Raw genomic sequence first — 25,070 nt, forward strand, 5'->3', positions numbered from 1 at the left:
CCCTTCCGTTGTAGTTTTATATTCAGCGCCTGGGATTTGCGGAACAAGCTCAATATTATCTGTGCTCACTGCTGTAGGGTCCTGCTTCCCTGCACCAGCAATTTCATTGTATGATCTATTTCTAGAAGCATTGTTACTGCTTAAAGATACAATACTGCGTACGCTATTCACGATAGACTCAATGGAAACTTTTGATAGTAGAGGCCAAATGGCAGGTAGATTCAAGGCAAAGATGGAAAACCCTGTCTCAAGCGCGGAAAACCATACCGCCTGAGTATCCTGGGGTACTCCATGGTTAGATCGGGTTATTAGATAAGCACAAATAAGCTATATTTTACTTACATTGAACGTCTGGCCCTGTGATGGCAGAGTTAATACCTATATACGAATAAAATATCAGTATAAATCTCCATATAAATATTTGATATGTACATTATTGAATTCAAACTTTGTTCGTCCCTAACGAAATATATATTTCGTTACCAACAAATTTTTTCAGTTCAAAATGACAATTGTTTATTATTGATATTTAATAAATATAAAGAAAATAAAGGCCTTTCAGTTAAAGGACTTTAGGAAAAGTGGACGGAAAGGGAGCAAGCATAAAAACTAGGAAGAGGAGAGGAATAAGCAAAAGAGCTAAGAGAAAAAAGGGAGTAAGCGTAGAAACTAAAAGAAGAAAGAAACGAGCATAAAAGCTAAAGGGTGGAATAAGTGAACAGAAAGTATTAGCCGAAAGTCTAAAGGGGGGTCTATTCACAAATCACTCACTTCACTTTCGATTTATTCTTCAATCAAAAGCTTTACCACTGTGCTATACAGTACAGAATATACTATTTAAACAAGAATCTTAATCAATTCTAATATATATAATTATATTTTGAAATCGATTATTAATCGAATTCAATACAAATAAACTTTTTTATTTGTAAATAGCCTTAGGCCAAAACTTTCGAAAATCAATAAATTTTGAAAAATCAATAAATTTCGAAAATTTCTCTAATTCCTTTTAAAGTAAAAATTTCTAATCATATATATATATAAAAATTAATCACATTAATACTGTATAACCCATTTTTTCAATATAATATTAACTATTGAAATTTTTAATACAATTAACAAAATGATTTATTTGTCAACCACGGATTCTGCCACCCTACCATGGTAGCATATTCGTTAACGAGTTATTGGCACTTTGGACGAAATTGACCAGGCGAGCGATGGCAGCCCCGTAACCACTATGAGCGACATCAGTAATGGTTCATATACAGCAAAATATATGACAACTCACATTAAGGCAAACATGAATACGGCTGTGACGCTGATTTTGCGGATTATGTTCATGTGAAGAGACCATATCTACATATCTATATTAGAAATAAGATTTAAGACGACTCTAAAACTTACCGATGGTAAAGGGACCGCGAGGACAAAAGTGTCGAGCAGAAAATCAGAGATAGCATAAGCTTGCTCAAATTTTTCTGTCCTCAAACAGTATGTTGCAAAGCCAATGTATCCCGACCAAGCTGCCGTGAGATGAGACCCACATGCGGCAACCGAAAAAGCTGTGAAGCCGATGGCCCAAGCAATGATGATCCCAATGGATCCCAACAATATCCAATTGAGAACACTGTTTCTTGCTGACGGGACGAATATTCGACGATAGAAGAATATCGCTGCTGTTTTAATAGAAGCTAAAGCCCAGATCTGTAAGATTTGTATATTATACCACAACTAAACATATATTCATCAGTCGAAGTGTGGTAAACTGAAAAGCGCTTTCTAACCTTTTCACAAAGAAGCAAAGATGCTGCGGGTGTGCTAGGGGGCAATTGCGGCGTGGGGTATCCAAAGGCGCGATGAGATACTCCTTCGTTGGTATTAGGATTATTGTATTGGGATAATTCTGGGAGCAAAGTCGATTACGTACCATATAATGCAGCGATAGCCATTCCGATGAAGAGAACCTGTGTAAAGTCAGAAAGCTACCACTGTGATGGCGATTTGACTCAAGACTTACCAGCGCTGGAATTTGCAGCCAATCATCGATTTTCAAGGCCACCTTCTGTTGTGATCGCACATAAAACCTGAGACCGACCGCAGCAATACCCAAGACTGGGAGAATTGTATTGCATGCGATCACCCCTTGAGGCGAGGTACTTGACATGGTTGGTGATTTGGGGCTAAATATTGATGGGCACAATAAAAAATGATTGCACATAAGAGTAAAGAATTAATGACATGAAAGGTACGGAGCAATGCATTTTATTACAGCAATGTATAATGTTGGGATGTGAAAATCTTCATTAGAAAGAAGGATTGCATCTTCTCACGCATCCTTCCAGATGGTGGGATACTGTTGGTATCAACTTGGTTGATAAGTGTAAAGTACTTTAGTCTATTATGGTTGTATTCGTCCTTCATCATTATTATCTATAGGAAGCTAGTAATTAATATAATAGAAGTGCTAGCGCTAGTGTATACGCTAGTGCAATACGGTGCCCTCTTTAGATCACATGATCGATATCCCGACAGATACCCATCGATGGCGGGGATGTAAATTTGATGGTCGTATTGCAGACCTTGAGGATTGAAGAAATTATTTCCTGCAACGTAATAACAGGGAATGTTCTCCCCACCCCAACTTTTCCCCCCATGAACAATAATATGCGTATGGAAGGCACAAAATCGCAGAATAAGGCAACCCGAAGGTGGATCTTTTCGTGAAGAATTTGCCAGGAGCAATTAATGGTAGTGAAACATTTGCATGAGAACCTTCCTAATACGTTTCCAGAGTGTGGGTGGACCTAACAAAAGTAGTAGCACACTCACAGGGTTACAGGCGAAAGAAAAATGATCATTGGCTGGCGGCTTCATACTGTTGTGTTCCGTAGTCCAAGTATATTCAGCCAGGCAAAATTGAATACTTGAAGCGCTGTGAATGTGGCTTGATTTTCTAAGTAGGTGTTGTCATAAATAGTACCGACAGTTTGGTTTACTGAGGTGGGTTACATATCCTGAACTACAAGGGGTTCGCACCAGCGAGAATGTATTTGCGTGACTTCAGGCCTAATACGATGGGTTGTTGCGATCAGAATAGATCGACAGTAACCATACTTCTTCCAACTTCTTTCAATAAGATCATAGACGCGTACATATCATCTACAACCTAGCCCAAAAAAGGTAAACACCTGTGATATTACGGCACCAATATTGAATTTCTTCATCAGTTTGCGTTGCTAACAGTTGGGACCAATAATAACCGATTACTATCTGTAACATATGCCAGCTAAATTTGGAGCCCAAACTTTTCCTGTGAAGTTTGTGGATTTGCCGTTACGAGAGAATGATAGAAACATCAACTTGAAAGAATTAATCCGCATGACAGATTCTGCTGTTGGATACCACTGATGAGGCACTATGCCTTGCATGCTGAGAAATTCTCTGCAGACACGCTCAAAAATTATATAATGTCCGATGGGCGCTGAACTATTTCGTAATGAAGTAAACACATTCACCGTTTGCTTCTACTTCCTTTTTTAAGACCAACCCCACCTAGGTAATATTAAACTCGTCCAATTCTTTATCCATATCTGACGCGTGGTTAGACTTCAGATAGTAATATCTCAACCTCAGTCAAATACCAATATGAAGTTCGCGACTTCAGTCATGCTCTACCTTGCATCTGCAATGGTAGTATTTGCAGCCCCCGTCCCGTCTGGTATGTATTAACTTTAACCATACACGTGAAGCAAGAGTGTTACTGATGGGTAGAAGATGCCGTAAAAGCACCCAAAGAATACCTAGGAGGATTCTTCAAGCGTGATGCAGAGAAGGCCCCCGAGGACTACCTTGGAGGATTCTTCAAGCGTGATGCTTGAATTTATATGTAACGAGAAGGATGAAGAAATTGCACCTTCAATAGTCGATACAATCTCATCCCAAGTGGAGTATTTGGGAAGGATTTAGTCGAGACCTAGTAGTAGTTGAGGGCAGTAATGCCAAATTTGATTGATTTTGCCTTTTGGACTGATTCCTCTATGATAATTGCGCGATTCGTAAATTGAACCCTGACATGTGTCAATATAGATGTCGAAGGTCTTTGGGTCTGACAGAGCAGGAAGACAATCGACGCTAATATTGTGACATGTGTTGCTTTTCTATTTGGCATCCAAATTGCGGGAAATCGTGGTACTTTAGAAATCTCATGATAAGTTGCTTTGATGAAGGCACAATTATTATTGTACTAGAAAACTTGAAGGTGTGATTTCACTGTGCATGTTGTTGGGACAATGCTAGTCTAGTACCTAGGTAGTCTATGCACAAATTGTATTCAAGATTCTCACCGCCTTTCTTCTACCAACCAAAACATTTCTGCCTAGGTATAAAACGAAAACTATCTAGGTAGGTACTAACCAGTTGGTTCAAAAGCTTTAGGCTACCTATAGCTAGCTTGATTTATTCAGACACATCAGTTATTCTGTACAATATGCTGAGCGAGCGAATTAGAATGAAAAATTTCCACCAATCTCTCAGCACCAAATCCCCAAATTCCCCAAATTTACTCATCGCCAGGCATAGAAAGACCTGATCCAGTGTCCCATGGAGCCATGGGACTTCCTGTCGCAGAAAATACGTAGCCCGGGGGACAAAACTTGAACTTTTCAATCATGGGAAAGCCTTCGACGTTTCGACCAACATCGCGGTAACAAGCGGTATGGTCTCGAGCCCAGGCCTCAAGCTTATCCCAACTTCGACACATTCTTGTTTGCATGACTCCCGAAGCTTCTTTTGCCGAGTAGCCTGAATAGCGTGGAGTATCATCTGCGTTGCACATAGCATCCTGACGAAGAGCTTCAATGCAGTGTAGATTGTGTTCAAGAGGGGCGGCCAAATAATGATCATCGTCCGGTTTTCTTCCTTCGGCATCGATGAGTGATCTACGAATCAATTGCTGAACGCCCAGGTTAGTGTGGCCCTTCTTTAGATGTCTGAGCCTTGTGCCTTACCAAGCAGTGAATATTGTGGAAACCATTCAAAAGATATACACCTTTATCCCCATCCCAGGGCCAGTGCTGGGCTCGTGAAAGCATCTTCCCCTTGACCCAGTCATGAGGCAATGCCACAATTCCTGGATCGACAACCCAGTTTTCCCAAGCAGCATCCGACAAAGAACGGTTTTGAGGAGAGAAGATCAGGTCGTCTCTAAAGGGTGTTGGGATATCGCGAACAAGGCCAGCGTAACGACTTTGTTCGTGACCTTCATATTTGAGATTGTCCCAAGGCTTTGCAGATGATGTTTGAAAGGTCTGAATAACCCAGGCGACATTGCCGAAAGTGGAGAAAACAGCGATGACTGCAAGGACTTTCACAATCCACCTATTTTCAGGTACCGCTTGGTGTTTTACAAAGCCTTGAGAGTCCATGCTCGTTCTTTTGGACTCTTGCTCCAAGAAAGGTTCATATTCAGCAGAATTGGCAGCCATGACGAATTTCTTAAGAATCAAGTAGTTGCTGGAGTAGGGATTGAAAAGAAGTATGAGTAGAAGAAAGTTCAAGGCCAAGGGGATAACTGCCTGGTCTTGGTAGGGACTGGACAGCGCCCTCAAAGCTGAGGGTTATCGTATGACCGAATTGGAGGAAGGAAACTTCTTAGCAAGCTTGAGCCGCCGCCTGGATGCATAAATCTCCTGTTACAAGCTGGAATAAGTTACAAGTCGTCCTCATGTAATTGCCGTTATCATCTACCAATGGGGCCACAGAAATCAAGAATAACAGATGGAAATGCCATTTTTAACCACCTGATAGTCATCCACGAGCCCGTTGTCACCATAATCTAAACCAAAGCATCATATTGGTGCCGGCTTCCGGAGAAGTGTGGTTGTCAATGATGCACTCACTGTCCCTCGAAGTAAAAGTAGAGTATGATTTTTGAAAAATTATGCACAATTTAATTTTGGATTTCGTTCTTCAACGAATTGAAATGGTCTGATCCTTGAAGGTGTTATTGGCCCAACTCCATTAGGATCAAAGTTATTGGCTAAGATATACGCGTGTGTCGGTTTTTTTATGGTTCTACTCAGCGGCGAGGTGGAAAAGGGGAGCGGTGCAATCTTCGCCGCGGAAGGACGTTATGCAAGCGCACTGAAGTTGGTTAATAGTTGACGGTGATAATTTAATGTTGCAAGGTGGTTTTGAGATACTCTGGTAATAGAATGTCGTGGTCTAAAGTTATCTGCAAGTTGGCAGTTTCAAACAACGACGATGCGAAGCTTCTTCAAGAAGACGCTCCCTAGTTGAGGAATAAAGTGAGATTTGCCACATACACACGAATATTGTAATAGTATTTACAAACTGTAAAGAAAAATTCAACTGGCTAAGTTTGGGACAGCAGAACAGCCTCTGTCCAGGTCTCCAACTTGTTAATTTGCTCACATATAAAACAGCAAGCATCCTAAAACGGTCCATCTACCAGTACGTTTTGATGGGCCACCCAGCTACAGCTTGTCGAACAGGAAACCAGACGGGTAAATCATACAGCTATTACGAGCGACGCATGTACGTAGACTGTGATGATTCACTAACCAACTGTTAGCATATCCGCAGAAGTGATATTGCCAGACCCCTGTGAAGTTCCCCAATTTGCCCCTATTGAATGGGGGTCATGATAGGCTGCAATAGCCGTACAGACTGAGCTTAATTATCTTTCATTAAATATTATCAAAACCTGTTTCTATATTAAAATTGAGTTGTAAAATTTGTTTTGAAACTGCTGGCCATGAAAGCGAGTTCATAATTGTGTACTGAGGATTTGCTTGCATGTATCGAAGATCTACGCAAGAATTTTGAGTAAATACCTAGTCATCTTTCTTTGCCAGGGGTGGAGGTTTCGGGTGGAGCCTTGCTTTTCCTTCCCCGCAGCTGGTGCTACGATGACATGCAGCATTGTTTTAATGGAAGTGTCCGGAAGAACTAGACCAGGTAGCCTTCCGTTGTAACGTATCGCCCCTGATAATATTAGTTCTATTTCCAAATGCTTTGCCGCACGACTAGCAGGGTGGTAAGTAAGATCACAAATGTGTGTGCATACCAAACTACAGCCCCGCCTCATGACAAATTCCGCCGGGTTCTACGCAGCATAGAGGGTTTCCATCGTAGTTCCTCTTCAAACTTCTTCTTTCATCTAAGTTTTTGGGCACCAAAAAATGTCGTCGCCATTGACTATTGTTGGCACTATTTTTCTTGCAACCTTTACATCCTACTATATTCTTGTCACATGGACCAGAAACAGAAGAGCTGCAGAAGCAATTCGAGTCCATGGCTGTAAATCTATTCCCAGGGTGCAAAGCTGGGACCCAATCTTGGGTCTTGACACATTTATCCAGATCCAAATGGCAGACGCAGCAGGACGTCGTTCAGAAGCGTACAGAGCACTCCATCGAAAGTATGGACAGACATTCTTGGTGAATTCATTGGGTACAGAGCTTCAGACATCTCAACCAGAAAATATCCAAGCAATTTGTACGTCGTCCTTCAACGATTGGGGCGTGGGTCCCATGAGGGGAACCATCGGCATCCCCTTCCTCGGTCGTGGAATTTTCACAGGTATTGTTGAGCCCAGATACAAAGAAATGCGATTGTTAAAGCCGCTAACTATTGTTCAATTCCAGAGGATGGTGAATTTTGGAAGCATTCAAGATCACTTGTTCGACCGACCTTCAGCAGAGCTGAAATCGCGGATCTGGAAAACTTTGAAAGTCACGTTGCGCGATTTTTGACACATATCCCGAAAGATGGCTCAACCTTTGACATGCTTCCTCTAGTCAAACGATTGGTAAGTCGTCTAAGTGACACTCCGGTGTAAATCAACGTGAAGCACGAAACTTACTGACAAGCTATCGAATAGTTCCTCGATACATCGACGGAGTTCTTGTTTGGTGACTCGACAGAATGCCTCGCGGAACAGACACCCGTCGCAACGGATGTGTTCATGAAATCATTTGACCGCTCTCTTTTGGGGCTGGCGTTACTTCTGATCTTTCGACCTATTCGGTGGCCTCTTTACTTCGATCCCTGGTGGAAAGAAGCCTATACCAATGTCCACGCATTCGTCGATAAACGTGTGTCATTAGCCTTGGAGAAGCAACGCAGCGCAGACAAAGAAGCGGGGCCCAAAAGATATGTTCTCCTCGAAGAGATGGCGAAGATAACCCAAGACCCCTATGACCTCCGCATGCATATTATTAATGTTTTCTTCCCCGCTCGAGATACAGCTGCGATCGCTTTTGGGGATATCATATTCGAACTTGCTCGTCACCCCGCAGAATGGAAAAAGCTCAAAGCGGAGGTTGATAGTATCAGTGCAACTCAAGCATTGTCATTTGAATTTCTACGATCATTGAAGGTTACCAAGGCCATAATCAACGAGTCCTTACGCTTGCATCCAGCCGCCTCGAGATTAGGTAAGATATCTTTGAAAGATACAGTGCTACCGAAAGGAGGTGGGGAAGATGGTCGGTTCCCAATCTTTGTACCCAAGGGTACTGTGGTCGAGTTGGATCTTTACACATTGCAAAGAGATCCTACCATATGGGGAGCAGATGCAGATATCTTTAGACCAGATCGATGGCTAGATGTCAACCGCCCACTCTGGGAGGCGAAATGGCAATACGAGCCATTTTTGGGAGGCATCAGAATGTGTCCTGCTCAGAACCAAGTTTTGATCCAACTGTCCTATCTTCTGGTTCGATTGGCGCAAGAAATCCAGCTCATCGAAAATAGGGACGAGGTTTTTGAATACCTTGAACGCGTTACTATGACCGTGGAAAGCAAGAACGGTGCCAAGATTGCTGTCAAATATGTCAATTAATTCTTGAGCCATGGAAGACATTCAATAAATCAGTCCGAGTCAAGTAAACATCACCTGTAATGTCTATTGAAGACAAATTCACTTCTTCTTGTTCCAATGAATATGACGCATGCAGGATAAACAGATCTTTAAATTGCCCTTCTGTCTAGATTTTGTTCCATCAATATTGACATGGCTAATTTGTCATATAATGAATCATTTAAGATTTGACTGATGGCAACGGCTATCTTGGCAAATGGCATGTGTTGATTTGAGAAAAGTACCTTTTTGGTAACACTTCACACAAATATAGCAACATCAGAGAAGGCTATTAAAAAAAAGTCGAACCCAACGATGTACCTCTAGCTTTGAAATTCAATCCTGAAGATGATTCATAAACCAGACCATAAATTTTTGATCGAAAAAGGTCCACGTGATCGCCTTCTCTCTATTTACATGCTGATACAACAATCAGAGTGTGGAATCCAGTCCAGGATTACAAGTGGCAGCTGGAGAGGATCGGTCACACATGTCCTTCTTCCCCCGGGACGCCTCTCAGGCAGAAAAAGGAACAGCACAATAGTGTTGAGATGGTATACTCAGTGAAGCTCCGACCCGGTTGATATAATAAATGATCCCTAGGTTTCACGTAGATTCAAACCACGCTCTTCGCCATAGAATTTTGTTTTTGTCAACCTAGCGAATAGCAACCGAGAGTATTTAATTATACTATTCATGATACTTAGTATAACTAAGTAAAATGCATCTGATACAGGCGTGAAGACCTTTGTTGCAGCATTGTACGTTCCCGCTTTTGATCTATCTTTTGGAATTCTGGGGGCTCACACCTAGAGATGGGGAATTAGATACCTTTCCGTGAGAGGCCATCCGGAATGCCACTGAGAATGCGAATTATATCAGAGCATAGATGTTATATGGTTGAGCTCTTCCTATCAATCCACACAAAGTGGCGAGGCCAGAATTAGATTGCCATCAAACTCACTAAGTGACGTCTTGTAGCCTTTAATTGCAGCAAGGAGTATCAGGGCCTGTTTGATACCCTCAAAGCTAGAAAAGCTTTAAAAGTTATGAACATGTTTAATTTCTTCTCAAAGAAACTCATAACTGCAAAATGACTTCATCTCCTAATCACGCTAAGCTTGCAAAGCAGATGGGGCGTGTGGAATGGCCTTAGCGATGCAAAGCTTTTTACTCGTTTGATCCGATTCTGACAGATGTTACCAAGGAAAGCAGTGCAACCCTGCGAACAACAGAACGAAAATTCGGCGAAAGCTCACGAAGGTGCCCATTTTACAAGGATAATGAAGGTCCCGAAAAGGGGTAGGAGATGTGTAACAATGACCGAAACATATTCCCCATTGCACTTTGCTGGAAGTACGCGCCGAGGTCTTCGCACGTAGATTATGACACGCAAAGGCCCAATGAATGGATAAATTGAAATGAAACTAAATTGCAGTGTCTATCTATTGCTACCAAGATCTAATTTTTTATCTTTAGGAACATACAAGGGTACTCGTAAAAGGTAGAAAGCAAAACCTGTGATCTATTTTGTGATCATATCATCTCTCGATGGACCTGTGATCTTTATGTTAGCGATCCGATATGATTGAAAGATAATTGGAGAAAACACTCACCAACTCCAATGAATTTGATTGGAACGCCAACTTCTTTCTCAATGAACTCGCAGTATTTGCGACACGCAGATGGAAGATCATAGTAGCTACGGCAACCAGTGGTAGGTTGATTCCAACCTGGTAATGTGACATACTGTGGTTCGAGTGTCTCCAGTCTTTCGAGATCAGCAGGGAATGACTCTAATGTTTCGCCAGTTGCGGGATCGCGATATGAGACGGCAACCTTGATTTCTTTGAAAGAATCAAGAATATCGAGTTTTGTGAGGTTGATGGCGGTGTAGCTGTTGATAGCCGTCGAATATTTGACAACCACTAGATCCAACCATCCACATCTTCTACGACGACCAGTCGTCACACCAAACTCTCTGCCAACTTCTTGCAATGTTGTACCGACCTCTCCTAGATCTTCTGTTGGGAATGGGCCACCGCCCACACGTGTAGTATAGGCTTTGACCACTCCGTAGATGTTCTTGACCTTTCTTGGGTTCAAACCACTGAGACCGGTGAAAATACCACCGAGACCTGTGTTTGAGCTCGTGACGAATGGATATGTACCGGCATCAATGTCCAACATAATAGCATTTGCACCCTCAATCAGCATAGGTGCGTCGGATTTCTGCGCGTCGATAAGTAGGGGAAGTTGGTCAATAACCATGTCTGCTAATTCAGCCCTGTAGGTCTGGAAAAATGTCAAAACCGAAACCATTTGATCAGGATCGCCAAATTTACCTTGAATCTAGCAAGTTCCTCCTCGACATCATACTGCAACAAGTCCCCAAATCTTTTCTTGGCGCCAGCCGCCATGCTTCGAACTTTCTCCTCGAAATAACTCTCCCGGAAGATATCAGCAACTCTGACACCGCTTCTGGCCATTTTTGTTGAATAACATGGACCGATACCTTTAGCTTGTTAGAAAAGAGGGTTCTCTAAATAAGCCGAAGAGTAGATTACCTTTTCCGGTAGTACCTATTTTACCACCTCCGAGTTCGGCTTCTTCGAGTCCATCTAATTTCTGATGGAGATCGAGAACGACACTGTAGCTCGTTGTCAGACATGCTCAGTTATACCGGAAATTGCAAAACCTACTGGCATCGGTCACTGATCAATAATCTCTCTCTAGGAGGCTTTTTGCCTGCTGGAACTGGAATCTTGCCATCAATGGCGGCGAGTTCTTTGAGGAGGCCAGGAATGTGGACTACGCATCCACTTCCTACCAGATTCTGGCAGTCGGGATTAAGGAGACCACTAGGTAAAATGTGAAAGTCGCTGTTCGATATTGTATCAGTCGAATGTCCGAGATTATTTTGAACTCTGAGAGTCGCTTCTCATGGAGACTCACTATGTCACTCCATTGGCCACAATTGTGTGTCTGTCATCGTAAGTTAGATGATTCCCCAGTTTCTTTCATCGCGTCAATTTACCCTGCGTTGTTTCCGCCCTATATTTCATCGAATATTAGACACATATTTCTTGGGGATTCGCCAGGAACTTAAGAGGTAGACTTACCTGTGCACGACAGCACAATCTCAATTTCTCACTACAGAGGACATCGACAAGTTTCCCCTAATCCACCCTCAGTTAAATTCCCAAACATGGAATCCTCCCAGTCCAATGTGCCATACCTTTCCTTCATCCCCCTACACTCGCACGTTAATATTTGATGTCCGCAGATCTTCGCAGAAAGCACGTACCCATTGAGCACCAAGAACAACTGTCGCCATCTTGAAATTCGTTGAAATTGTTTATGTTGATAGTCTGTGATAGAAATCCTCACAGTCGCGTCCAAGTCGGAATGTTGGATCAATTGATGGGAGCAACAAGTAAATATTCGTTTTCTGGAAATGAAATTGTATGCCTGTGAGCTGTTAGAAACCTTTCCCGCACTCTGTGTGTTAAGTGATGTGGAGACGGAACGCACCTTAAGGGAACAGAAATTAATTGATGTGGGATGGTGGGGGTTTTATATCACTGTTGTAGCACTAAATTGGCGGGGCATTTTTTTTCAGCGTGTGACGTTGAGTCATTGTGAAATCACGTGAAATGAAGCAATTCATTTTTCATCCGTCTCTCATTCGCATTTCGCATGAAGCACTCATTCATTGTAGATTAGATCAAGTATCAAGACCTATCAAACATGGAGATACCATAAACAAAAGCATGTGCTTCGTTTGTACATTGTAGTCGTCTACCTGCTCCGTACATTCATCGTATAAAAATAATCACACAACTTAACAAGCCAATGAAGAGGGGCGCATTGCATGAGACTATTTAGGTTTAACTTTTTTGCAACTGGGAGATTAATTACAACAGGCTGAGTTCGAAGATCATTACAAAATCCTTTTATCTGTTGGGAATACATCGTAATATCATACCTGTTACTTTTCAAACAGCTTGTGATCTCTCTAACACTTTCTTCCATAAATTATCCATATCATAACTTCATCATGTCTCACTCTCACGAAGGAGGTCCATCCCACTCTCACGACCATCCAGCTGGTGACCATGGCCATACTCATGAGATTCTCGATGGACCTGGTAGTTACATGGGGAGAGAAATGCCAATCATAGAGGGCAGAAATTGGTCTGAGAGAGCTTTTACTGTTGGTATTGGAGGGTACGTGTTCCCGAGTTCCATTCGTGAAGCCCTTTCCTCCAAACAACCCCTCCATGACCTAGAGGGGTAATTGAGTCACGTGAACATTGTTACAATTTTGTTGTCAAATGCTTCATGTTTGAATATCCCCTCGTCCTTATTTATGCTATCATCATTCGAGGAGTCACTGTGAGTGATTTATTTGCTAACAATGGTTCAGACCTGTAGGTTCCGGCAAAACAGCATTGATGTTAGCACTCTGCAATGCCCTCAGGGAAAAATACTCAATCGCAGCCGTTACCAATGATATCTTTACCCGAGAAGACGCTGAGTTCCTCACCAAACACAAAGCCCTGCCTGCATCCCGTATTCGTGCCATCGAAACCGGTGGATGTCCCCATGCAGCTGTGCGTGAAGATATCTCGGCCAACCTTGCTGCTCTTGAAGATCTGCACCGTGAATTCACTTCCGACATATTACTCATCGAATCAGGAGGTGATAACTTAGCCGCTAATTACTCGAGAGAGCTGGCGGATTACATCATCTACGTCATTGATGTCAGTGGAGGTGACAAGATCCCCAGAAAAGGAGGCCCAGGAATCACTCAGAGTGATCTTTTGGTGGTGAACAAGACAGATTTGGCCGAAGCCGTGGGTGCAGATTTGGATGTTATGGATAGGGATGCGAGAAAGATGAGAGAAGGAGGCCCGACTGTCTTTGCTCAGGTCAAAGGAGGAGTCGGAATGGAGCATATTATTGGTTTAATTGAGAGCGCATGGAAGGGCAGTGGAGCCGAGAGGGTCAGCAAAGAAAGAGGTGGCCCAAACCCCACAGAGGGTTTGGAGCAATTGAAGTAATCAGCGCTGCATACTCTCTGCACGAAGATGAGGAATCTCATTCTATCGAATTTAAACGTAGATATTTATTTGGAATGGACGAAGATCCCTTGTAGTGGTCGCATAGATTCTCATTATTTAACAGCTAAACCACTCCACGCTCTACTACAAGTAGTATGCGACGCCTCGATAATACCTTCAAACGCCAGGCGCCACAAAGTTCTTTTCCCAATCCCTACACTATGCCTTAAAGCGCCTTGCATAGTGTGTGATATCAACAATAATGCACCAAATTATCTAAGCACTTTTCTTCGCGAAGCGACCGAGTGCTGGTCCAAGTTCCTCCTCGGTAGATTTTAGCCTATTCTTCTCCCTTTGCATCTGACTCTTTCTCAATTCTTCAATTCTGTCCCTCTGATCATCTATAATACCTCTGGAACTCTTCTTTCTCAGGTACTTTCTCAAACTACTGTTCTTACCTCTACCCCTGTTCTTAATTTTAGCCATTGGATCTTCTGGCTTCTTGTCTAGATCTTTCTCGGCCTTTCTTTGCTCATCAGATCTCAGGTCAAGATTACCAATATAATTGGAGTCCAATGAGATCATTTCTGGTTGGAGCTTATTGAGCAACGACTTCACCTCAGCCTCTTGTCGTTGCTTAGTGGTCTCGAATGGATTAACCTCCAGAGCATCAAAGTTGGCTTCTCCAGCACCCGGAACCAATATCGACGAGAACCCGGAATCGTGTGACGTTCCTAACACATCCTCAAATGGACACCAACGTACACGCTCAATTCGTTTACCTTCGCCACCCCATGTCATGTACGGACTTTGTATTTTCTCCTGTTCTAGAGAGTTTTTGGAGAAAAGACCCCGCCAAATTGAAACTTGGGTGCCCCATCCGACAGCTGTTAATCCTCGGTCAGAAATAGCAACTGAAGATGCTGGCTGTCGTGTAAAATAGCTATTGACTTCTTTGAACATTCGAACATCCCAGACGGACATCTTCATGTCTTGTCCAGTAGAAACCATATATCTACCCTCTCTGTCTACGGCCAATGATCGTACTGGACCACGATGTGCCAATAATTTGACTAGTGGTGTTGTAGAATTAGGTGACCATAAAGTGACTGTTCCATTTTGATGACCCATATGAAGGATGGCATTTCGAGGGTTTTGAGTTAGAGAGGTAGGCGATCCCAATTTTGTGGGCATTTCCATAACCACTTGACCGGTTGAGATATCTTGATATTTCAAATGTCCAGCATTTCCCTAAAAAGGTCAGATACATGCAGTTGAAAGGAGTGTCTTTTACATACCACAGTAGCCAAAAGGTAGTGGTAAGGAAGGAACTCCATATTCGTAACCTCAATATGCTTCTTCAAACAGTGCAATTCAACTCCTGCTCCGTCATATATGTAAACGTATTTCTTTTGCGCAACTGCAAAAAGCTGGTTGTTGTGTAGCCATTTTGCATCTCTGACAGTTTCTCCAAGTTGTAATTCACATCCCAATTTTCCTTCCCTCCAGTCCATTGTCGCGACATGGCCTTTCCTACCAGCCAGTATAAGGTCCTTTCCATTTCTTGTATAGTCGCACACATATGGTCCTAATTGATCCAACTTAAGCTCGAATCCTTTCTTTGCAGTCTCGAGAGGTACACTCTGTTTAATCTCATCCTGTCGGACCTTGTATGTTCGTTCCAATTCGTTTTCTGGTTCTAAGAATCCATCCTCGTTCTCAAGTAAAATCTCGGCATCTTTTGCTCTAAGAATCGCAGTTTTGTTTCGTGCCTCAAGCTTCTTAAGATTTCCCCTAAGCTTTTTATCTTTAATTGAATGTATGGGAATCTTTCCTCCTCTTCCATATGCTCTATTGGCTTCCTTGCGACGGCGTAATTGCGACTGCGACTCTGATTCTGTGGTGGCCAGCTCCGTTCTAGCTCGTTTAATTGGTACCGCTCCATTCGAATGAGAATTATCCATCAACTCCATTGTGTCTGCCATGTTTATATGACAAGTGATTCTTGGTCGAAGTAAAATTGACTGTTTTTCGATTACCTATTCCAAGAGAGCGCAAATATTTGTGAACTATGAGTTCCGTAGAAAATATTCTGAAGGCGGAACCAGCGGCCGCTGGCAAAAAAAGTAGTCTCAACGATAAGCGATAAAAAAGATAAGAACTTTAACTTATCGCACAAAAAAATCTCAAGCCCCACGTTACGATCCCAATTCTTATAAATTCCATTTGTTGAGTCAAAATTTGAAAAATTGGATTTCTGAACTCTCCAATCTGGCTTCTATTCCTTTTAGATTTAAAGCCGGAGGCAACGGCAATATGGCTCCAGCACCTACTGGACAGCACTCCCATCGGAGTACAACAAAAACGACCCATAAAGCTTTTAAGTCAAGAAAGGCTTCTAAAGGTGCATTGAAGGAATTGTCGAAAGGTCAGCTTCGCTCCGTCCATGGAATGGGTAAATATTAATCTTCGTAGGCAAGATCCAAGATTTGAGTCACCGAAAATCTCCTCACCAACAACTTATGTCGAAATTTGATCGTCGTAATCAAGCCCGTCAAAAGCAGAATACAAAACATAAGGAACATCAGAGGGACTTGAATGTTTTCCAAGGACGTGATGGTGCACCAAGAATTGTAGCTCTCGTACCACTATGCGACGATGCAAATGCTGCAGCTGCAGTTCGAAGTTTGACCGGAAGTCTGGACGTTGAGATTGATGTGCCCGAAGAAGGAATTGTGCGTGCCGATATCGACAGATTCAAGCAGAAGGTTCAATATATTATCACCAAGAAAGAGTTGTTCAGCTGCATGAATGCCAGTAGAGTGGCGGACTTTGTAGTCTTTATTTTGTCGCCGGAACAGGAAGTCGATGAGTTAGGTGAACTTATCATCCGCAGTGTGGAAAGCCAAGGATTGTCGACTACTTTGACTGTTGTACAAGGACTTGACAAGATTGAGCCACCCAAACGAAGACCTGGAATTCTTTCATCGCTCAAATCATACGTTCAGCACTTCCACCCTGACCAAGAAAAAGTACACAACCTAGACTCAAGACAAGAATGCGCCAATTTGATGAGATCATTATGCACACTAGGCCCGAAAGGAATTCGATGGAGGGAAGAAAGAAGTTGGATGCTTGTTGATGAAGTTCAATGGCCAACAAACGAGCAGGAGAATGTCGTACTGACTGGTTTTGTCAGAGGCAAGGGATTGAAGGCGGATAGATTAATCTCAGTTGGAGACTGGGGCGATTTCCAGATTGAGAAGATCACAGCTGCGCCATTGGCTTCTAAAAAGAGGCGAACCGATGAAATGGCTACAGATGATTCTAACGATGAGACCATTCTTGAAACACCCGGTGAAGATCAGGATGATCTCGCGGAACTTGCGCCTGAAGGAATTATGATGGAGGACGATGAGGATGCCGCCATGTCCGTTGCCCCAACAGAGAAACGAGGTGTACTTCTTGATGATCACCACTACTTCTCTGACGATGAGACGCATTTGCCTGCTGCTCCAAAACGACTTCCTAAAGGTACATCCAACTATCAATCAGCATGGTTTCTCGGAGACCATTTCTCCGATTCAGGCTCCGATATGGAAGATTTTGATGACGAAGAAATGACAATGGACACACCTGCTCTTCCTCAAGATGGAGCTGAAGGTCTTGCACCAAGAGAGCCTACAGAAGCTGCTCCATCAGAATATCCACAATCAGAGATGTTTTTGGATCCCAATCCAGATGATGAAGCGGAGGCAGAGCAACTAGCTGCTTTCAGAAGACGTAAAACCGACGAGGCAGAAGAAGACCGGGAATTCCCAGATGAGATTGAGCTTCACCCAAATGTTTTAGCACGTGAGCGTCTTGCAAAATTCCGTGGTCTAAAGAGTCTGCGCACCAGTCCTTGGGAGGAAGCTGAAGACAGGGCATATGAACCAGAAGATTGGAGACGCCTACTCCAAGTACCCGACTACAAATCATCTCGTAGCCAAGTCACTCGTGAGGCATTAGTCGGTGGAGTGGCTGCAGGAACTAGAGTTCATATTCACCTTCGTAACGTACCTAGTTCGTTACAATCAACATATAATGCTTCTCAACCTCTGAGTGCATTCTCTCTTCTCCGCCACGAACACAAGAAGGCTGTCTTGAACATCAATTTCACCCTCAGCTCTGATTATCCTTCTCCTGTCAAATCAAAGAGCGAGATGATTGTGCAATGCGGACCTCGCCGCTTCGTTGTCAACCCACTTTTCTCTCAAGGTGGCAACACCCCCAATGACGTTCACAAATTCGATCGTTTCCTCCATCCCGGTCAATCAACCGTCGCCTCCTTCATTGGACCTCTATCGTGGGGTTCTATTCCAACTTTGTTCTTCCAAAAACCTTCCGAATCCGCGCCATCTTCCGCGCCTCTCCTTTTGATCGGTACTGGTACATCACTACCACCATCTACTTCTCGAATTATTGCCAAGCGTATCATTTTGACTGGTCACCCTTACAAAATTCACAAGAGACTCGTTACTATCCGTTACATGTTCTTCAATCGCGAAGATGTGGAATGGTTCAAGGCACTCCAATTATGGACTAAGAGAGGAAGAAGTGGTTTCATCAAGGAGAGCTTGGGTACCCATGGATACTTCAAGGCGACATTTGATGGTAAGATTAATCCTCAAGATGCCGTGGGAGTTAGTCTGTACAAGAGAATGTGGCCAAGAAACGCGAGGTCTTGGGATCCAGTTTCTGATGGACTTTTGGAAGATTCGGCAGGAGACAAGGATGTCGCCATGGAATAGATTTTTTTCTTTGCTATGGGAAAATAGGCGGAGTTAAGAGTACAGGTTAAATGGGTATTTGGACAAATGAAATTATGAATCCTGGGCGGGAAGATGAATGGATTGAAATATCCTTGTTTATAGTGATATCTTTACGATTTTCGCTGTAAGTATGTTATAAAGATACAATAACAAATGAACGAAATTTTAGCACTATCTATAGGCGTCAATGCCTAGAAAATTTAAAGTGATGATATGTCAAACTTGCAGCCATGCGATTCAGTATAAAAACGTCGTAGCAAGCCCTAAAGAAGCTATCTGACAAGACTGCGAAGCTCGCTATCATCAACCATATACTGTGATATGAATACCCAGATGGCCATCCATTCAGTAATTATTTATATGTATCCTAAATCAGACATTATTCAAATGGCTCAATAAACTAGCCAGCAAACTCACCATCAGGTATGTCACAATTCTGAACCTCCTTTTGGTCGATAACGTCAAAGGCTAGACAGACATGAGGAGCAACTCTTGCACTCCCTCCGCTCTAGCTAGGTAGTGACTAGCCATCTTTGAAGATATGAACCCAGCCACATTGATTATTTTCCTCTACTCGCAGGTGTAGTAATTGTAATTTTTGAATATTGTCAGCTTTCCAAAGGGAGGCCGATAATTATTATCCGATCCATTTACTCCTTGAACAACCGACAGCCTACAGTCTTAGATATTATGACACGGGCATGTTGTACAGAAGGGAGCTTTTTGATATTGATGATTCTTTTCTCAGGGTCAATTTACTACTAGGCGAGCACCATAAAGATTGCAAAACACAAGAGACTGTAGGTAATCATCAGAAGGGTAATTCAATTGATGTATCGTAAGTGGACATGACAACATATCCATTCCTCGTTCAATCCGCGAACATGTTCATCCACTCACAATAATTCTTGCTATGTAATACTACTACCACTACTTCATAACTTGACGACTCCCGCTCCTACTATTGCTATCGCAACCTATCCATGACTCCACCCGCTCGCTAACAGCAAACATAAGTTTCGATCCAATGCAGAAGGCCATCCCACAACCGTACGTCCACCCGAAAGAGATATCCATTCGTTCGTTGTTCCAATCGAAACATCAGGGGCCATTATCATTGAGAAAATACACCGTACCAAGACGAGAAATTTGAATCAGAGACCGAATGATCGAAAAGATCGAAATGCAAGAGGGTAGACCCGAAAAGCATAGCAGAAGCTCTAACTTGCAACCAAAAAAACCATGCCAACCAGATCAAAAGAATTGAATTGCCATCCCTAATACAAAAACATGATATGAGAAATCAAGCCGTTGCTTCTGAAGAATGAACAATGATATATCTTTTTTTTTTCGCATTCATAACCACAAGAGACGATAAAAAGCAAACGCTTCAGAAAATACGAATAAAATAGCTGAAGGCATTAAGAGAGACTAAAAAGGTGTGACTTGCAAATCGTGAAAGCAGGCTTTGACGGGAGTAGTTATAGCAGTCATTATTGTGTGTAATACACCACACCTTGTTGCTGCGGATAGTAGAAACCATCCGGGCTTGGTGTCATCATACCACCCATTCCTACTACACCTCCTACTTGTTGCATAGGATATTGTTGAGGTTGTTGATAGCCGGCTGGAAAACTTGGAACGGCCGGAATTTGCGCAGCATCATAATAATACACCATTCCATTGACTTCTTGAGCAACCAAATTTTGAGGTGCTTGTGAAGTCGAAGCTTCAGCGGACTGAGGTGCAGGTGGATTATATGTTTGATGTGGCTGCTGTTGTGCGGGTACAAAAGGAGTCGTACCAACTGTTGAGGCCATGGGTGCATTAAAGGTTTGAGGGTAGTAATATCCTTGTGGGGGCTGCAAAACGGGGTAAGTTTGTGGGTAGTAGTTGGAGGCTGGTTGTTGATAGGGGTTAGGTTGGAAAGCTGGTGCGTGGATAGCTCTTTCTGGAATTTGTGATAATGGTGTACCAGTTGAAGCTTGACTTGGATAGGATGGTTGACGGGAATGTTGAACGTTATCATGCGAATAACTGTTTCCATTGATTTGAATGGGAACTTGTTGATGAAATGGCTGTTGGCTTTGCTGGGGAGGATTGAATGACATGGATGCGGGTGATTCAATGTCGGCCACAGAGACGGTCTTCTGAGGTCGAGGTTGATGCATTGGAATTGTATTTGGACGGTTTTCCCGAAGGGTTGGCTTCTGGGGGAGAGGATAGGTTTGAGGTTGTGGAACATTGTCGAGAGAAGAGACTTGTGAAGATCCATTAGCTACTCCAGACTCAGGTGCCTGAAATTGTTGAGGTTGTGCAGCTTGGCTTGATGGCGGTAATTTTACCACAGGCCTTGATGAATCCATCGACATTTGTGGCCTAGACATTGTTGATCCACTGGGTGAAATAAGGTTTTCTCGATTGACCTCTCGTGCAAGGGACGAACGACGACTCATGGCAACGCTTGGAGTGTAAGTACTTCCGTAAACGCTACCACCAAAAACGCTTGTACGTCTCGAATAACCACCGACGGATCCAAGACCAGCTCTGCCTCTGCCACGTCCACCAAACCCTTGTTGATTAGGTCGCATAGCTCTTGGGATGAATATGAATGATCTATCGACAGCAGGAAATATGTAACGTGGTGGATGGTCAGGTAAGGATATTCGAACAGGTTTATCTCGACGAAGTGGTGGTCGATGATCAGGTAGACGCGTATATTGCTTCACTGGAATTCCAGGAAATAATACAGGGTTTTCCATATCTCCAAAGAACACACGGATTTGTACATTTCCAATGTGCTTCGTAGTGGAAAGTGATCGATTGAGAGGTGCGGATTTTGGAGCTGGAGCTGATCTTTGGGATCCATTCGAAGCTCCATTTGTAGATATTGGTACGGGTTCAGTTATTACTTCGTGCATGTCGTGTGCCCATTGAACATCGGTGGGTTCCAGAGGTTGTGAAATGTGACTATATAATGTTAGCAAATTGCAAAAGCACGAAAGAGATGATGATGATATACTTGATAGGTGCATATGGCCCTCCAATACCGGGCCGACCCCGACCACCTCTGCCCCTGCCAAATGGCCTAAAACCATTCGCCGCAGGACCAGCATGACGATGGTCGTGCATAAAGAATGCTCCTCTATTTGGCACAAACGCTGGATCCGCATCTCTCTTTTTCTTGTATTCTTCATGTTCTCTCCTCCGTCTTTCATGAGGCTGTTCTTGTTGTCGATCCATTTGAGCAGTAGATGTGACGATAACCGGTGAAGGGGTGTCTTTGGTCTCGTCTTCTCGAAAGTCTTCAAATTGTACTGTTTGTACCGGTTCAGAGCTTTTGGGTCCGTTAACCATCATTTCCATATCATTGGCACCATTTATGAACTTTGAAGCTTCAGTAGTACCATTGCTAGCTTTTGTTTGTCCGCCATTCAGCTTAGATCCATTCCCGTTCATCTTGTTCGACTCGGACGTCTCATTATTTGCAATGCCGCCATCGATAGGTTCGTCGCCCTCGTGAATATCTTCGTCCTCACTAATTATCGAGCCTTCTGACAAAGAGTCATCATCAAGTTCAGCAATATCTTGAGCTCCTTCATCATCGCCTTCGTCCTCAACCCGCCTTCGTCTTGCAACCAAATCTCTGCGTTGGCGGGAACCCATTTCGAAGAGCTATTAAACGTATCGGCTGAGGTTTGACGGGTTGATGGGCGATCTTAGGAAAGTAGTCAAGGGAAAGAATTCGTGACAGATCATGCAGTGGCGTCCAAACGGGGTATGATGCAGCGCCCGCGCTCAATGGAAAGTTATGTGCGATAGCGACGGGGATCTACTTCTATGTTCTGATGTAGAGGGAATTGTAAAAAGGCGAAACCTGCACACCGGGATTGTATGTGTTGAGATTAGAAGAAGGTATGATGTGGTTGATAGCTCTTTACTTGTGTAGGATTAAGCATTAAAGTTTATCAGAGGCTGAAATCCAAGATAGGTTAAGGTTACCTTGCGCTTTTCGATTTCTTCGGTGGAAGATTCGATTGAAGACCGATAATCCATGACATTAGTAAGCACTCGACCACAATGGTGAACGGTGAACCACATCAGAACCACATCACTCACCCACCACCAAAGAAAACCTGGGGCAATGAAATGATTGATCAATCATTGATGGATGAATGGATCATTTTCAAACGATCACCACCAGCCATATCTATCTTGTCTGAATTTTACTATTTATATAATATCGTTATCATCCCCAGGAGCAAAGTTATATCCTCAACCCGATCATAGACCTGCATCACCTCCTTGTATATGAATCGCGATTCATACTCAAATCTCCTCCAATAGCATGGGACCGTACACGTCCAGCATGAAGACGGGCATTTGAACCAACACATTCATGCCTACTAGGTACTCTAGAACATTCTGGGCAAGGCCAACAACGAGACGTTGTTGTCAACATGAACACGCCTACTGCGCAAATTCGCAGTTCACCGTCGAACTTCCAAAGTATGCATGAAATAACATGGAGGAGGATTGGTATGTTGGAAGAAAGTGTTGAGATCTGATATACCTAGGTATGTATCGTGTCATGTTTCCTTCTGTGAAAAAGGCCACAATTCCAGCTGGTTGTGCATGGAAAGTCGCACGTGTTCGTTATTCGTCATATTTCAACAGTTTCTGCTGTACTTTCGCGGTTTTCATCAAGCTCAGCAAGCTTTCTCCTGCATCCTGATTCATCCCATTTCTATTGTTGAAAGGAATTTCCCTATTGGGTATTTTCAAGTCACGTGCTGTACGATTGAAAATGGAACTACCTAGGTAGCTCCCGAACCGAAAACGGTAGTGCCGGTTAAGGTTCCATTCTTCCTTCCAAGGTTGTAGTAATCATCGACATCGTTCTACTTAGTCATGTCTTGTGCGTATCTACTAGGTAGTTAGCTTAGGTGCTTTTTGAGTTGTGAATCCATTTACTAGATGAACTCAATTATACATTCTGTGTACACTTCGTATTTATCATTTTTATATTCATCTACTAGCGATATAGTCATGTCCAGTACCGAATATACTCTTCTGCGCGACACTGTATCCGCTTCATCGTTATCCGGACCAGTCTAGCAGATGAATCAAATAACAATTGGATAATTGGCAAATTTATATCGATTATTTAAACATCTAATTTGCGGCGGTGAAATATATGTAGACATTGCAGTCCGAATTAGCATTTATTTTCTTCCCTGTGTTATGTCTGAATTTACTTTAATCTGTTTCATTCCAGCTGAGATTTCACAATCATAAGCACATATCCAACGTCTTCTTTAACGCTTTCAATGAGAATTTCCACTTCTCCGGCGACCTGACCTTTGATCTCAACTTACCTCTCCGCCGCTCTTGCCAAAACTACATTTGATATCACCCTTCACTCCACATCAACTGCCATGAATTCTTAACTGGAAATTGACTTCAAGATATCATGAGACCCTTCATTTTGAAGCTTTCAAATCAATATAATTCTAAGGGCATGTTCTCCGCCAACCTTTTGTCTTTGCGTTATGCATCTCGATACGGAACTTAGATTTAGGCTGTCATTCTTAATAGCCTGGAATGACATATCTCGTAGAATTTCTGAATGTATAAATCTAGATTCGATAGCGAGATAAAATGACATATTATATATATATAACGCAGTTCACCTTGCACTGAGTCTCTAGACTGTTATGTACTATCTCGATTTTTATACCAGATGATATAGAGACTTGGTCTAGGTGTCATTATGTTGAACCCGTCAGAGACTGTACTTGGAGGGATGTACACGTCTTTGTAGGCCATTGGGTAATCATATGTTTATGATAGGAATACATTCTCGTAAATCCGCGGAATCTGGCCGATTACGTGTATGGAAAATCGAGATATTGCTTTCGAGTCTTTGCCAGTCATGAAACAGGATATGGAGTATGGCATGAACTTTTACCAGAGACACGTGGGCTTGGAATGATATATGTTCGTTGTCGAAGCACACATTTTAGGGCACAATCCAAAGAAAAAAAATGAAGCAGATCGCCCTTCCGTCCCGGTCATAAGGGGCAAGTGATGAAATTTTCTAGACTAAAATTTGCACACTTTAGCATCTTTCCTTTAGGGTATGTTAAGCTCCCTTCAGTTACACATGACCAATTATGAGAGTGACTTCACTTTATTATATATCCTTGATCCTTTACGCCTCCTTTGAAGATCTCCACTTTCTTAACTTGGTTTCTATCGCGCCATTCTCGCTACTAAATTTGATACTTCTGCCATTCTTGT

General features: G+C 42.8%; 9 protein-coding genes across 9 annotated transcripts; 4 read left to right on the plus strand and 5 right to left on the minus strand.

Annotated features, from left to right (window-relative positions):
• Positions 1–1,287: 1,287 nt before the first annotated feature.
• EAF02_002302 (uncharacterized protein) lies at positions 1,288–2,167 on the minus strand (the record flags this gene model as incomplete). The annotated part of the gene is made up of 5 exons (XM_038898350.1): positions 1,288–1,359; positions 1,408–1,734; positions 1,788–1,870; positions 1,931–1,967; positions 2,021–2,167. The coding sequence occupies 5 exons, from the start codon at positions 2,165–2,167 to the stop codon at positions 1,288–1,290; spliced, it is 666 nt and encodes a 221-aa protein (XP_038762042.1).
• A 1,481-nt stretch (positions 2,168–3,648) lies between these two features.
• On the plus strand, positions 3,649–4,029 carry EAF02_002303 (uncharacterized protein; the record flags this gene model as incomplete). Its single annotated transcript, XM_038898351.1, has 2 exons — positions 3,649–3,721; positions 3,778–4,029. 2 exons carry the CDS (start codon positions 3,649–3,651, stop codon positions 3,879–3,881), a joined length of 177 nt encoding a protein of 58 aa, XP_038762043.1. The 3' UTR covers positions 3,882–4,029.
• A 532-nt stretch (positions 4,030–4,561) lies between these two features.
• EAF02_002304 (uncharacterized protein) lies at positions 4,562–5,486 on the minus strand (the record flags this gene model as incomplete). The annotated part of the gene is made up of 2 exons (XM_038898352.1): positions 4,562–4,954; positions 5,010–5,486. 2 exons carry the CDS (start codon positions 5,484–5,486, stop codon positions 4,562–4,564), a joined length of 870 nt encoding a protein of 289 aa, XP_038762044.1.
• Positions 5,487–7,020: 1,534 nt separating this feature from the next.
• Positions 7,021–9,444, plus strand: EAF02_002305 (uncharacterized protein). The gene is made up of 3 exons (XM_038898353.1): positions 7,021–7,605; positions 7,671–7,834; positions 7,907–9,444. The coding sequence occupies exons 1-3, from the start codon at positions 7,206–7,208 to the stop codon at positions 8,867–8,869; spliced, it is 1,527 nt and encodes a 508-aa protein (XP_038762045.1). The 5' UTR covers positions 7,021–7,205; the 3' UTR covers positions 8,870–9,444.
• A 968-nt stretch (positions 9,445–10,412) lies between these two features.
• EAF02_002306 (uncharacterized protein) lies at positions 10,413–12,224 on the minus strand (the record flags this gene model as incomplete). The annotated part of the gene is made up of 10 exons (XM_038898354.1): positions 10,413–10,444; positions 10,504–11,182; positions 11,233–11,402; positions 11,455–11,537; positions 11,590–11,769; positions 11,843–11,872; positions 11,925–11,941; positions 12,010–12,066; positions 12,126–12,140; positions 12,195–12,224. 10 exons carry the CDS (start codon positions 12,222–12,224, stop codon positions 10,413–10,415), a joined length of 1,293 nt encoding a protein of 430 aa, XP_038762046.1.
• A 723-nt stretch (positions 12,225–12,947) lies between these two features.
• Positions 12,948–13,953, plus strand: EAF02_002307 (uncharacterized protein; the record flags this gene model as incomplete). Its single annotated transcript, XM_038898355.1, has 2 exons — positions 12,948–13,117; positions 13,317–13,953. The coding sequence occupies 2 exons, from the start codon at positions 12,948–12,950 to the stop codon at positions 13,951–13,953; spliced, it is 807 nt and encodes a 268-aa protein (XP_038762047.1).
• Positions 13,954–14,229: 276 nt separating this feature from the next.
• On the minus strand, positions 14,230–15,938 carry EAF02_002308 (uncharacterized protein; the record flags this gene model as incomplete). The annotated part of the gene is made up of 2 exons (XM_038898356.1): positions 14,230–15,204; positions 15,252–15,938. 2 exons carry the CDS (start codon positions 15,936–15,938, stop codon positions 14,230–14,232), a joined length of 1,662 nt encoding a protein of 553 aa, XP_038762048.1.
• A 331-nt stretch (positions 15,939–16,269) lies between these two features.
• On the plus strand, positions 16,270–18,746 carry EAF02_002309 (uncharacterized protein; the record flags this gene model as incomplete). Its single annotated transcript, XM_038898357.1, has 2 exons — positions 16,270–16,381; positions 16,429–18,746. 2 exons carry the CDS (start codon positions 16,270–16,272, stop codon positions 18,744–18,746), a joined length of 2,430 nt encoding a protein of 809 aa, XP_038762049.1.
• Positions 18,747–19,572: 826 nt separating this feature from the next.
• EAF02_002310 (uncharacterized protein) lies at positions 19,573–23,990 on the minus strand. Its single transcript, XM_038898358.1, has 2 exons — positions 21,790–23,990; positions 19,573–21,737 (listed from the first exon to the last, which is right to left on the minus strand). Exons 1-2 carry the CDS (start codon positions 22,431–22,433, stop codon positions 20,261–20,263), a joined length of 2,121 nt encoding a protein of 706 aa, XP_038762050.1. The 5' UTR covers positions 22,434–23,990; the 3' UTR covers positions 19,573–20,260.
• Between the last annotated feature and the right edge of the window lie 1,080 nt (positions 23,991–25,070).

This window comes from Botrytis sinoallii, assembly GCF_014898435.1.
Source record: "Botrytis sinoallii strain Bc 23 chromosome Unknown BSIN_003, whole genome shotgun sequence".
NCBI lineage: Eukaryota > Fungi > Ascomycota > Leotiomycetes > Helotiales > Sclerotiniaceae > Botrytis > Botrytis sinoallii.

Excerpts from the sequence above, each read along its gene's own strand:
- EAF02_002310 (XM_038898358.1), bottom strand. The coding sequence starts at position 22,433 with ATGGGTTCCCGCCAACGCAGAGATTTGGTTGCAAGACGAAGGCGGGTT. Across the intron at positions 21,738-21,789 it reads GGGCCATATGCACCTATCAA|TCACATTTCACAACCTCTGG; the intron begins GTATATCATCAT and ends AACATTATATAG.
- EAF02_002305 (XM_038898353.1), top strand. The coding sequence starts at position 7,206 with ATGTCGTCGCCATTGACTATTGTTGGCACTATTTTTCTTGCAACCTTT. Across the intron at positions 7,606-7,670 it reads CGGTCGTGGAATTTTCACAG|AGGATGGTGAATTTTGGAAG; the intron begins GTATTGTTGAGC and ends GTTCAATTCCAG. Across the intron at positions 7,835-7,906 it reads TTCCTCTAGTCAAACGATTG|TTCCTCGATACATCGACGGA; the intron begins GTAAGTCGTCTA and ends GCTATCGAATAG.